Genomic DNA, 13,867 nt, shown 5'->3' with positions numbered 1-13,867 from the left:
GGGGACCTATTTGAGCGCCCCCAACTAATGAATTAAATGTGTGGTAATCCACGTTAGGAATGATTAAGTCGAGATTAGGGCCCGTGCTACTGTAAGGGGGTCTTTCATGGTGGCAGGACATTCACATCGTCAACGGTCAACCGTCTTCGTCCCCCTCTCCCTACGCTGTTTCCCCCATCTACACAGTACTCTTCATCCCGCTCGCTATTCTGTTGTCGTCCGAGAGAGCATCCCATTGAGATGTTCTGCATTTGCAGACAGAGAAAACAAATTCAACTACAGAACGAACGAGTGTCTCGCTTCAAATCCAAGACCGCTGCAGTCTACACAGACCACCCATCAGTAACACCCGAGAAAACACCATCGGAATCATCAGCCTTCTCTTCTGTTTGTTCCCTCTGCTTTTGTTTCTGAGGAAAGCCTCGAGTGAGGATGCGCCGAAAGATAAAGGGATGTGAGGTCTATGGGCAGTGGCGAAATGTCCATTACGACCGCTGTGCTATTGGAGCCCATTCCGTTGTACGGGCATCCTACTTGCCACACCCCAACACAAGATGCACAGTAAGTCGTTAGACGCAGTACGCGTTTTGGTGCTTTCGCATGATTGATTTTTGCTTGGGTGACTCCTATCGCGCAATACTTGCGGAGAGATACGATTAGTGGGAAATGCAGTTCCGGTTTTCACTAAAGCAATTTATTACTAATCGTCATTGGGGTTTTGAACTGCATTTTTTCCTGAAAGCTGATTAAACACTTTGTCTGTCGAGATACGCTTGCGCCACACTATTCTGGGAAAGCACGACTCTTTTCATTCATTGGGTGCGGCGTTTTATAATGGAATTGCTCAAAAGTGTGCATCTCTGCATGCACACCGCAGAACTAAACTTCGATGTGCACAAAAGTCTTCCATACAGCTTTTTGCTCTCTATTTAATTGTTCGCCTGAAATCATTACACAACAATACAGTCTTCTCAGTTGTAGCATGCAATTCCAATGTCGTCTTTATACAGAATATTGCTTGTGCAAATGAGAGAGGAAGCAAAGCACCTGTAGCGCCTTTATGGCAATGCTGGAAACTCAATTAACCAAAAAGATTGTACGACCGAGTGGCACCTCTCCAGCCCTCACTCAACCCCTGAATTGCATCTTGCAGCGAACAATGACCCACCTTGCGTGTCCTCAAACAGGCAGCAATTATACCTTGGAAAGTATATGGGCGGACATGGTACATACCTTGATGGCCGTCTGGCTGAGTATGCTGGGATCTTCTAGGGCTGCTACTGCTAGCGAATGGGAGACTGGCCTTTCTTCTCTGAGGTCCCTAGAGTTTTGAGGTGCCACTTTCAGCCTCAATCCCAGCTTGACCCTCTCAGGCTTTCTTATGCAGTGCATGGTGTATTGGATGCCTTGAGCTCTTTGCTCTCTTTGGGTGTTTTTCATACTTTCCAGCTATTAAGTCTTTTTCATGGGGGGGAGAAAAAGAGGCAGCAACGCCTTTTTCTCTGCAGGCAACTTGGGACTTATGTCCTTAAAGTGAATAGTTCACTCTACTAAATGAGACTTGTTGCCCTAGTATAAAATTGCAATCACATCATACAAGGACACTGTATTCAGTAGAGTGTGGATAATGGTGCCCCTCGTCTGTCTGCAAAAGCGTGCATAACTTCTGTCTTCTTCCTTCGTCAAAATTTTCCTGTTCTTTATCACCAGTAGTCATTTCTCATCACAACCACTCTTTCATCCACATGCTTTGATATTGTATCACATGTCTTCTTTGGAAGATCTATTCCAACTTGTGCGTATCATTGCCCATGTCATGTACAATTAATTTGCTACCTTGTCCTCTGACCCTTTTGATCCTTCAATTGCAGAAACTGACTCTCTCCGGCCTTTGCCTGCCCATATCAAGTATTTCCTGTAATTTTTCTATCCTTACAGGCTTCTGTTGATTTATTTCAAGCATGAGTTGCGTTCTTTCCTAACCTTGGACTCATGGATGCACTTATGAAAGGCTATGCCCTTTCGATGGGACTCTTCTCAATATCGAGAGGACCACTTGAAGGCTATAATAGGGCTTTGGCATATTCAAAGTTTGCACCTCGAAGAAAGTTGGAATTGCATTCACTGATTTCAAAATAATTCCCTACAGTATGGTTTGTTGTTGGGACAGATGGGTCAACTCCCCACCTGTGAGCCCCCAACGAGGAGGACATGGGGCAGTGACACCTGCATATTACAAGGGAAAGGGAGGACTACCATATGGGTAAAGAAATTTGCATGGGCTCCTGTGTGGGAAGCAGACTGATTGCCATGGTGTTAATTGGACCCACCACGTGATGTAGATCAGTCCTCAGCAGACTGCCATGGAGCTTGCCTTGGGGCTGTCCATGGGACACAACTCAGGGACTTAGGGCAGGAAGGTCCAGAAGGTAGGCTGATCTGGGGGCAGCAGAGTCCCAGAAAATGGCTGAGGTATGGGGGTTTTATAGGACCCCAAACTAGGGCTGGTCAGCCAGCAGCCTGGTTGGTCCTCAGCAGAGCCTCAGTTAGCCCTCTTGAAGGGCCCAATTGGTCCAGTCAGCAAAGGGGGAGGGCATTTAGCACTTATATAAAGGCCCTATTAGGGCATAGATCACAAACAATTCACCAGTCTTGCAGAAGCCACCAAGGCCCTATCGGGGCCCCGCAAGAGGAGACAGTAGTAGCACAGATCTGTCTCTCAGATCTGGTGGAAGGTAGAGCAGCAGTGGGCTATCCGCATGGTACTTTTTGGATGTGATTTTGTACTTGATCAGGTCCGTTTTTTGAAATAAATAAATAATTTGTGTGTGTGTGTGTGTGTGTGTGTGTGGGGAGACTTGCATGGGACTGTTCTAAGTAATATAATGCCAAATGGATTTCACTATTTAAAACAAGTGTGTGGTATGGAGAGAGAGAGAGAGAGAGGAGGCATAGCGAGCTCTGCCACCAGCCTGTCTAGCGTGGTGTCCCCAGCCTGTGCTCCTCTCTGCTCTCTGCCCTCTGCCCTCCACCTACCTTTTTGTCTCCCCCTGTCAGAGTCATGCTTATTCGGAAGCATGATTTCCAGTCGAATAACTTAATAAACTTAGAATTTTTAAAACTTTCTTAATACCACAACTTAAAATGCATTCACACCATATTCATCCACATATCAACAGAAAACAAGAGATGGAGACAAGTGCACCGACACCCGACTAGGTGAGAATGACGCTTCTCCCCCAACTGGGTAAACCCATTTGTATTTTATATTTCAATGATGCTTAGCCTCACTACGATGGTAATACGGATCTTTAGGCAAAACCCACTCCGGTAATCCTAGAGTTCCAGACCAAGCCTCAAGTATAAGACTTCTACAAAGATGCTTCTGCCAAAGATCGAGCCAAATATACATATGACCCCGACTAATCCAAGAAAGCAACCACTGGCAGTCCCTGGAAAGTTCCAGGTGAAGATAGCCACATGAACAGCTTCAGCCTTCTCCTTTATCCCTGGAACACAAGAAAAACAGATGTTACCCATTAGGGTTAGCACGAATAAGTCAAATAAGGTAAGCTGAGTTAACTGGCAGCCCTCTAAAACAGCTAGGCGGTCAGAAAACGAGATTCATATAGCAGGCTGATTGTACAAACAGTCAAGACGATATGAGAGAGAAAACTGCTCGATTCCTCATCCTCAACCTGGAAGATGTAAAGAACAACGATATCGCCTAGAAGGGATGTAGAGCAGCAAGAAGATAGGCTGGAGCAGCACCAGGCTAGGTGGATAAAGAGTAGAAAGGCTAGGAGTTAGGCGTGCGAGAGAGCAAACAATAGAAAAGCCAGAAGGGTAGACAGGGTAGCGAAGGTAGAGCGCTAGGGCAGCACTTTCAGCAGCGCAGCAACCTAGAAGAGCCCTGGCGGCAGGCTGAGTAAAGGTGCGCAGCAAGAGAAAAGGCCATGGAAGCTGTTGCGCAACAAGAGGAAGAGGAGATGGCTGAGCTGGGGAGGATTCACTGAATGAATCTGAGTGGACAAGCTAGGCCACTATTTTATAGGAGAGCTAGGGCTTAAAATAGAGTAGCTTTTCCAAAAATAAGAAAGCTAAAAGCAGAAAAGCTAAAACTAGAAAAACTAAACTAGCTTTTTGGAAAAGCAAATAGCACAAAAGCTAAACTAGCTTTTTAGAAAAGCATCAACTTTTAATAATTTAATGCTTCAATAACTTTATGAATATGGTTATTATCATTATTTTACCCATTCACCAAGGTTAATTAATCTAGAGGCTAACCCTAGAACCTAGACAACTTGTATCTAACTCTAGACAACTCAGAATTTTACCAAACTGAGACCATCTTAAAGGCTCTCGAAACTAGATACTCAAGGACTGGGTTTTGAGATTGCTCCCAACTCACTAAGCTATGCAATCTAGATCCGTCCTCATTGACCTTATAAGCATCATAGCCTAACACACCAAGGCCCACCCCCAAGGCCGTTGAAGGTGTTAGGGAGAAATGGTTGGGTATGGAGAACCCTTGTGGATGTGCGAAGAGTCATCAGTCTCATACAGCATGTTGGTAATCTAATACCAGGAGGGTGATCCGGTAAGGTAGTCAATCGACTCGTAACTTCACTGGTGTGAAGTCCACCCCATGCACTGTCACTGAACGTGACTGATGGATACTAAAGATCCATGGCCATGCGAAAGGAGCAAAGAAAGACCATACTGAAGATGGTGCATCACACTGAAGGTGATGGAATCACATTGAAGGTGATTGGTCGCGCTGAAGGCAACAGATCGCACTAAAGGCAATAAGAGCTCTAAAGTCCGAAAAAAGTCACATTGAAGGTGACAAGTGCTATACAGAAGATAGCATACATGGTGATCAGCCATGAAAAGAGAGTACTCTAAGCAAGACATGTGCACATGGTAGCAGAAGATGCCCGGCTGGGATGTGAATCCTACAATCAGAACTCACATAGAAGAATACACACCTGTGATTAGTAATATGAGCTCTCAATAAATAAAAATGTGGCCAGAAGAAAGAACCATAGTTACACCCCCTACTCCCCCCATTGCCATACGGAACTGTATGGCAGGCTGTACTATCCCATCTCCCCCCTCCTGCTCCTTGGTCCCCTTCATACAGCCCCTTGCTTCCCTCTGTACAGCCCCTCACACCACCGGATTTTATGAAAGGTTATGATAGGGTAGATTGCGGTTTTCAGTACTTTGTCTAGGATTCTCATATTCTTCAAAAGGGGTTTAATCAATTTACAGATCAGCCCACAGTCCCAACGTAGAAGAGTTTGGCGATCAAATAGCTTCTTTGGTTAGAAAGGAGGAGTGGTTCAAGTGGTTACACCAAATAGCCCTGAGATTGGATCAATTGATCCAGTCATGACAGAAGATCCTAATCCTTTTGTGAAGGTGAATGACGGCAAAGGTTGATCAGATCATGCAGAAAACAAGGCTGTCTTCATCAAGGAAGAGAATGAGAAAGGACAGCTTAAAATGGAATATGAGGTAGCTTAAGATACTCATGGATACGAGGATCCAAAGGCTCAACAAGAGGCTGTTTTGGTAGGTACTTCAGCGAGGTACATGGCTTGCTACAATGGCAAGAAAAATGAAGGACCAAGGCATCTTTTCCCCTGCATTAATATCAATTTCAGTTGTATGCTCTGGTCACAGTTTTTGCTCACATCCACGGTGAAAGCCTTCCAAACAGAGGGGGAATTCTCAATGCAGAAGCATTTGGAGCTGTCTGCTTGTCCGCTTCAGATGGTGGTGTCCTGGACTCTACCGAGGTGGTGACCTTGATTGATGCAGATGACAAGGAGGATTTTCCAAGGGGGATCAGGGGCATGAAGCTGAACTAGTATATTAGTGACCGGATTGAAGCTTTTGTGTCAGAGATCAATAATAAGAGGGATTAAAGATGATTTTGTTGGGCTCATGATTCCGACTTGAGTGAAGCTCGACGTGAGCTTGGTTTCGGAGGCATCCAGGAGCAGTTGTAGAGCTTTTGGAAGGAATCAAATTGGTGAGAGTCTATGTGGAGCAGCCATAGGGATTTCACTGTACAATGTGGAGATGCAGCTAGATGGATTGAAACAAATTCATGATGCTTGGTGTCTGGCAAGATCCAATTTGTTCCCAGTTTTCAAGGGGGACAGCTGGGTGGACCTGTTGGTACCTTGGTATATTGAAGACTTGGAATACTTGACTTGGGTTGGCACTGCCATTGGTGTGTGGTACTGTGACTATACTTGTGTTCCAAGTTGGTTCTAGTTGTTCATGTATGCTGCAGAGCTTGGAGGTACAAGAGGTGCGGGATCTTGGCTTGATTTCAACGATGTTTTTGAGAGATTCTGAATGAGAGGTGATGGATCATCTCTTTGACAAAGAGGGTATTTGGACCATAATGCGTTGCTGAGAGGGGGTGTTGGAATAATAGGATCAATGCCCCACTTGTGAGGGTTCATATGAGAAGGCCACAGGGGCTTGACATCTATAGGGGTATGGGTGTGAGAGAAGCCTCGTGGAAAGATTAAGACTGCCATATGGGCTGACAATAAAGAAGAGAAGGCCGCTACATGTGCAGCAAAAAGGTTGCCACGTGGACAGCAAGGACAGCTTGTAGGGGTGGTCGAAGGCCATGTGTGCTGCTGCAATGGCCAGCATGCAGCGCTGGCAAAAGCCATGGGAATAGGGCAGATCTGTTGCCAAGAGCAAACCCTGGAATGGGCAGCGAAAGGCAAGAAAAGGGCCTATTATAGGCCATGTAGAGCTACTGATCGGCCTGGACAGGTCATCCAGAAGGACGGATCAGCAGAACAATCGGCTGGCAGTCCACCAACTCAGCTTTAGTCAGCTGATTTAGGGCTGGTTGGCCAGTATTGGGTTGGCCTAGTTAGGATAACAGCCCCCTCGGGCACTTGGATATTCAGTCAGGACATTCCAATGTGCAGACCAAGAAAAGGTTGGAGAGCAATGAGGAGAGTGTAAGATGGTTAGTTCGGCTCTTCATTGAGCAACTAGTGAAATCTTCAGAGGTACACGGCAGTTAGGGAGAGTTATACCATAGAAGGTGCAGCATAGGGAGCCCGTATTGGTGCCATACCTGGATGATGTTTACAGCAGGTGGTGCTACACTTGAGGCTACTTGATCTACATATCTATACATGTGGCTGTGTATTCTTCATCTATGTGTATGCATGCTCACATATGAAGCGAGATAGGTGGTGTGTAAGATCTTGGATATGGTCAAAGAGTTCTGTTTGATGGAAGATCATCACCCTAGCATGGTACCTCACCTTGGTTTGTAAACTAGAGATACATGATTATATCCTCCAACACATTACCCTTTCTTACCTTTAGGCCACTCTCTTGGCGACTACTACTAGCTTAGTTGCTTGGCATGCCTAGAAGGCACAATGCTTGTAGGCCCAAAAAATCATGTAACAACGATTGGAACTTTTGCCCCTTCTAAGCTTAAAATTTAGAATTTAGGAGCAGCCTGCATCTTGCCCAACAAGTGATTGACATACTTGAGAGGGATCAGATTGTGCCACCTCAAATGAGATGGTGTTGTTAGTCCTTGCTGCAAATTGTTTGTCTGAAGATATTGTCAATAAGTATCTATGATCAACACCATGGGCATTGGTTTTGCAGGCATGCAATGGAAAGAAGTAAACAAGCTGGTCTCCAAACAAGAGCTTTTGGCAATCTGGCCCTAAGAGGCCGATGAAGAGGCAGCCAGGCGAGGAGACGCAGAAGAACAACAGAGGGAGATGGAAGCACCCCAACCCAAGCTTTGGACTAGCACGGGAGATGGAAGATAGCCAATTGCCAAGACGAACAGATTCGGCAGACCTTTCCATAAATTGATCCATGCTTTCAGCATACAAAGTCCTTCTGAAAAAACCATTAGCAGAATGTTGCCGCAGACTAGCCAATAGACACTTTGTTATTTAAGTGGGACTTCCACAGGGCCTCAAGGGCCAATTTTAATTTAATGATGATTGTCTCACGCTATCTTGAGATCTATTTTAAATTGAAAATGCGGAGCTTTAGACCCACCCAAATGGGTGCTGACATGCTTCCAAGAAGGCAAGGATCAATTTGTGCCACCCCAAATCAGCTGCGTGTTAGTCCTTGCTGCAGATTGCAAGCAGGTGGCCTGTTTCATTACGTGACCCATGCATTTAGCGTAAGAAATATTTTTGAAACATCCATTGGCCAGATGTTGCTACAGACTGGCCAATCAGGATGTCTTTTGACATGGTCTGCACAGACACCTATGTAACTTTTGTTTTAAGTGGGATTTCTGTCGGTTTTAAAGTGCCAATTATTGATGTAATGATGATATTTCTCATACTATCTGATCTCCAAAATTAAAGGGGTGAAGCAGTTGGTGGCATGAAAACGCTTTTGCTCATCCCTCTACTCTGGGTGCTAGATACTTATTCTTTGAACGAGTGCACTAGTCTTTTGTAGTTCGAGTATAAAATCTTCTATACCCAAAAAGATTAGCACTGTGCCACAAAGGATAACTTCGGTAATCTTGTTGTTGGAATTTTCATGCAGAATATCGGATGATTGCAAAAAAAGGGGAAGGCACCTTCTCAGAGGTGCTAAAAGCTCAATGTCTCAAGACCAGCAAATATGTTGCCATCAAATGCATGAAGAACACCTTCGACAGCGTGGATCAGGTTTATTTAAACTTTAAGATTGGGACATACTGTATCTTCCAGATGAGTAGTCCATTTATTTCCTGGAAAGGTAGATTTCCACATTGCATGGGTATTGTTTGTGATGATGCTAACTATTTAATGAATATTTGTGATTATTAGTCTCAAGATTTGTTACAAATGTTTTTCTTTTGGGTCTTGCAATAAAAGCAGGTGACCAACCTTCGAGAGATCCAGGCTCTACAGAGACTTTCACCCCATGCCAATATCATCAAACTTTTGGAAGTCCTATAGTGAGTATCTGATATTCTCCCCATCGTGTACAAACTCATCATCTTGCATTGTACGTCATCTTTCTGCTTTGTATACTACATTTTAACCCTTTTTTATATATTGTTGGTAACCTTTGAGTTTGTTCGCTTTTGACAATTAGTGTGCTCATGCGAAATATATAATGACATATTTACTTTTCCATATCTGGTAATGTACGAAATTTTCTGGGCTGTAGCGACCAGCCTACAGGGAGGCTGGCTTTGGTGTTCGAGCTGATGGATATGAATATATACGAACTTATTCGGGGACGGCGGACCTATGTTTCAGAGGAGCGTGTGAAATGCTACATGTACCAGCTTATGAAAGGTTTTCAATCAGGAAGCTCAGTATTTTTGTGCAATAAAGTAACTCTTTGCTTAATTCATCATTTTCATAAGCATGCATGTGCAGCATTTTCATCATTTTGTAACCATGCACATGTATCACGTGAAACCTGGGGATATCTTGACCTTGATAGTTTTTATATGCAATGTAGCCATGGACCATATGCACCGAAATGGCATCTTCCATCGAGACATAAAACCAGAGAATATCCTTATCATGGACGAAGTACTGAAGGTAGAGAAAATGTCTAGCTTTAGACTCGACCAGAACACCTATTCAAGTTTCTTTTGTATCTTCAAAGTTCCCCTGAGGTCTATCGTCCTGTCTGTTATCAGCTGGCAGACTTTGGGAGTTGTCGAGGGGTATACTCCAAGCAACCATACACAGAATATATCTCAACAAGATGGTAAATCTTTTCTAGTAGTTAGAGAATTTTATTATACACGCTACTATAAAATAGAATACCCTGGCAAAGAGTATGTAAAAGTTAGGATATTTACCCCTATTAAGATTCTGACAGAAATCTTCAGCTTGCAGGTATCGGGCTCCAGAATGTCTGTTGACAGATGGCTACTACAACTATAAAATGGACATGTGGGGAGTGGGATGTGTTTTTTTTGAAATAGTTAGCTTGTTTCCACTTTTCCCAGGTTCCTACAATTATCCATTTTCCAAGACAAGAGGGTTTTAATGTCCCAAGCTATTGATGTATCTAGCCAAGCTTTATTTATGTCAATGGGGATCTTATAAACTGTATCAGTTTTTATTCAAATAAAGGGTGTTGTCTTATGTGCAAGATTGGAATTTATTGATTTGGATTCATACTTAGACATCGAAAGACAAAAGGAACAAGATGGGGTCTGTCAGCACATGATGATAACAGAGAAAGGCAACTTACCTTTTTTTACTTATAAAATAAGTGTACCTATTCATTCTCACTAGTTGAATTTTAAAAACATCTTCTAGGGCACAGGGTTCCACTCTTTCCACCAGTAAATTCTTAAAACTTTCAGAGAACCATGTACCACAGGTTCTGTAAGCAAGCATATCTTTGCCATTATGTATGCGAACAAGTGTCAAGGAGTAGCATTTATTCATGTAGTGTTTCCTAGCCACAAGTTGCTAGTTCAGGGCTGAACACCAGGTTTTAAACACAAAGTCACTATCAAGGTTAACCCTTAGGTGTAAAGTGGGAGAGGTTACGATTTGTACCACTGTTATGTTGTGAGATTCTTTCAGGAAAAAATACCTTTTATTGAGCTTGAAAACAATACTAAGAGTCAGCTATTTTTCATGAGCCATTGAGAAAACTGTATATCTTGCAGCTTGCTTTTCCGGGTCCCAGCTCACTGCATAGAGTACCATGGAAGCACAAGCCAACAACTACTGTGCAGAACTATACAGCCAGCTGATTCCTTAATCTATGAAAATATAAAATATGCCTACAAGCCATGCCTTGCAAAAACGATCGTGCTGTTAAGAAGTCTTCTTGGATTCATCTATACCTTCCCCCATCATGAGGCTGGACTGTGCGCCCCAAATGTTTCAAACAATAATGCTGGCTACTATCTCCCAAACACTGTCCTCCAGAGAAAACTCAAGGTGTTGTCAGGAGGGTGGTGTGGAATCGGATCTCTTGGCTTATTGCCATCTTCCTATCCACCATCGAGCAATCAGGGATGACCATCTCAATAGAGAAATCATGTCGCCCCTTTGTCAGCTAGGCTACTGTACCCCATGTGAATATTTTGTCAAATGCATTGCATCCTGACAACATTAGTGAACGAGCAATGCCATAACATCTATGCTGAAGGGCAAGTTCATAATGAGTCAGCAATTTTCTCCAAGGCCCCTGTTGTGTACAACAGTAGCATATTTTATCCTTGCCCAACTACTCCATTCATGGAATTATCGGGAAGCCACCATGAGCCAATAGCCAAGAGAAATAGGAGATCTTTCATGATGGGTTGGTTTACAATCGAAAAGAAACCTGGTAAGTACCTCATGCAGAGCCTGCTTCTCCAAGCAGTGTCTCTTCCGTAGCTAGCTGCAGACCCCTGTCAATGTAGGTGATGTACGAGAAGAAATGCATCTACAATTTGCTCTTCCATTGCCCTATCAAAGCCAGTGCCTCAAGCGCTTCATCTCTATAAAGGGGGCCTCCAATTGACCCATCATTGGCTCGTTAAACCGGGGACTACTGCCTTCTATAGCCAGTTCTTTCAAGCCAAGTGGCCCATGCCTAAGGTCAAAGGTCCTAAGGATCTGAGTATATTTGGCCTATCTCATCCCAAGCGCTGGAGTTGTGCCCCTATTGATCTAGGCCTAGTACCCTAGTATTTGAGTATATTTGGCCTATCTCATCCCAAGTGCTGGAGTTGTGTCCCTATTGATCTTGTCCTAGTACCTAGAAAAATTGGTTTGTTTCCTTGTCCTCCTACTTGACCTACCTGGCCCTAGCTAAATGGAAGGACTACCCTGTACACCTTGCCTTTGCCGCATGTACCTCCAACGTCCGGCAAAGCACACTCATACTGATCAATTAGCCACATTGAATCTGGTCGTTGCTCCCTTAGCCTCTCAATGGATTTGATATCTATGCAGGCCACTAAGAGTCTTGGTGTCTTTGGAACATTTGATGTTCTATCCTCCTACTCCACTCGAAGGACAAACCTGTGGACTTTGCAAGGTATCACGGCATTGTGATACTGCAATGAGGGTGTCTGAAATGGGACGAGAACCCGCTCATATGTCTATGCTGGTTTGGCCTCTCAAGACTCATGCTGGTTTGACCCCTCTAGACAGGAGGTTTGGGGTTGTGGGTTCTATGATCTCCAAATAGTGTGAGCTCCTCTCCTGTGAATACGTCAATGAGGGTGTCTGAAATGGGATGAGAACCCGCTCATGTGTCTAGTCTCATGCTGGTTTGGCCTCTCAAGACTCATGCTGGTTTGACCCCTCTAGAGAGGAGGTTCAGGGTCGTGGGTTCTATGATCTCCAAATAGTGTGAGCTCCTCTCCTGTGAATACGTCTGCGATCTCTTGTTGTCAGAGAACATGTCTAATTATAGGCCTCATGAGTCTATATCGGATTGTAGTAACTTAAAATACAAAGAGAGCACTTTAGATTCTAGAGCCCCAAGATGCTTCAGAGCCTTAGAGTCAGTTCAGCATTGCATTTGGGGTTGCAAAGGGGCCCACACGGTTTGGCAAGGTTGGGTCCCCAAATCCTCCACGAGGAAGAAATTTCAGATAGAGCCATCCTCAATTTGTAGGGGAAATCATCAGCTCACTACTCTCTGCAGTGCCTATTTCTTTGCACAAGCCACTATCTCCCTCTATAGACTCATCTTGGTAGATCATCATGAGAACTACTACATGGAAGATGAATGCTAGACAAATGGAGTTGGGGTTCCTCTGTAGATAGGAAACTATTGCAAGAAGCTCCCAAGCTAGCCTACGAAAAGGGACCATTTCTCAAACTCGTCTCAAATAGAACCCCTTTCATGCACCAAATATAGATATGTTCGTGAGTATATTCTACAATCCATGTGCCATCAAAATTAAAGTGTTGTCTCTCCTACCAAAGCATACATAGCAATGCTCCAAAGGATCTACATGTGATCATAAGTACATCTCCATGTATGATCCAATGCCATCAACTAAACCATAGTCTCTTGTGTCAATACACATATAGCAATGGGCTGTTCCAAAGAATCGAGGCCACCATTTGCATACAGCCAATAGATAACATGCTGTTTTTTTGATCCAAATCCGAGAGGTTTATGAAACCGGCCTCTAATCACTCAGAGGGCAGTGGAACTAAACCTTTAATCACTTCAGCACTTATTTACAGCTCACAAAGCATATATCACAACCATTAACCATTGCATGATCACCATTTGGCATTTACCCATTTGTTCACAAACAAAACCACTGAAAAAGGGATGGAGACTAGAATGCCCCTGCTCAACGAACACCGTGGAGCCCCTTTCGGTATTTCTTTATATTTCATAGTGAAATGATTACAAGTTGCCTCTGGGAGGCCTTCCCTGCAACTGAGCACGCAGCCCCAATTCACTGAGCCTTCACAAGGCTTTCAAGCATAGAACACCATCACATAAGTGCACTTAACCCATAGGCTCAATCCAAAGGCATTCTCTTTCCCGAGTACACTTCCATTGGCTATCCAGATACAATCACACTGCACCCCAGCGGCACTCTCTTTGAGTGGTTTCCAGATGGCATTCACAAAGCTTTTCAAAGCTCCAAAATAAAATCAACAAAGTACCCAACCAAAGAATGACTCATGTAGCACTGCCTAGGCACCTGTGAACCAAGAAAGAGGCGGCACACGAAGCCAACCAATAGCTTATGGCAAAAAGAAATTGCAGCAGTAAAATCACAACTCACCAAGCCCTGAAAACTTGAACCAAGTCCTCAATCGCCAAGAGGACATAGTAGCCAATGCCCAATTGCATTCTCAGCCAAAGAGGAGTGCAAAGACATGAAGAAAGA

The 13,867-nt window shown here is 44.0% G+C and overlaps 1 protein-coding gene across 1 annotated transcript in view; it reads left to right on the top strand.

Annotated features, from left to right (window-relative positions):
- The first annotated feature begins 271 nt into the window (after positions 1–271).
- Positions 272–13,867, top strand: part of LOC147895883 (uncharacterized) — a 38,509-nt gene continuing 24,913 nt past the window's right edge. The window contains 7 exon segments of the mRNA XM_087383020.1: positions 272–561; positions 8,590–8,714; positions 8,907–8,986; positions 9,202–9,332; positions 9,502–9,584; positions 9,686–9,756; positions 9,888–10,000. Of these exon segments, the coding sequence (XP_087239146.1) occupies positions 555–561; positions 8,590–8,714; positions 8,907–8,986; positions 9,202–9,332; positions 9,502–9,584; positions 9,686–9,756; positions 9,888–10,000 (610 nt within the window). The 5' untranslated portion in view covers positions 272–554.

Source organism: Dipteris shenzhenensis, chromosome 12 (genome assembly GCF_047967505.1).
Source record: "Dipteris shenzhenensis isolate YYH24624 ecotype China chromosome 12, Dip_SZ_1.0, whole genome shotgun sequence".
Taxonomy (NCBI): Eukaryota; Viridiplantae; Streptophyta; class Polypodiopsida; order Gleicheniales; family Dipteridaceae; genus Dipteris; species Dipteris shenzhenensis.
Note: the sequence above shows the minus strand (reverse complement) of the source record. Positions and strands in the feature narration are given on the sequence as shown.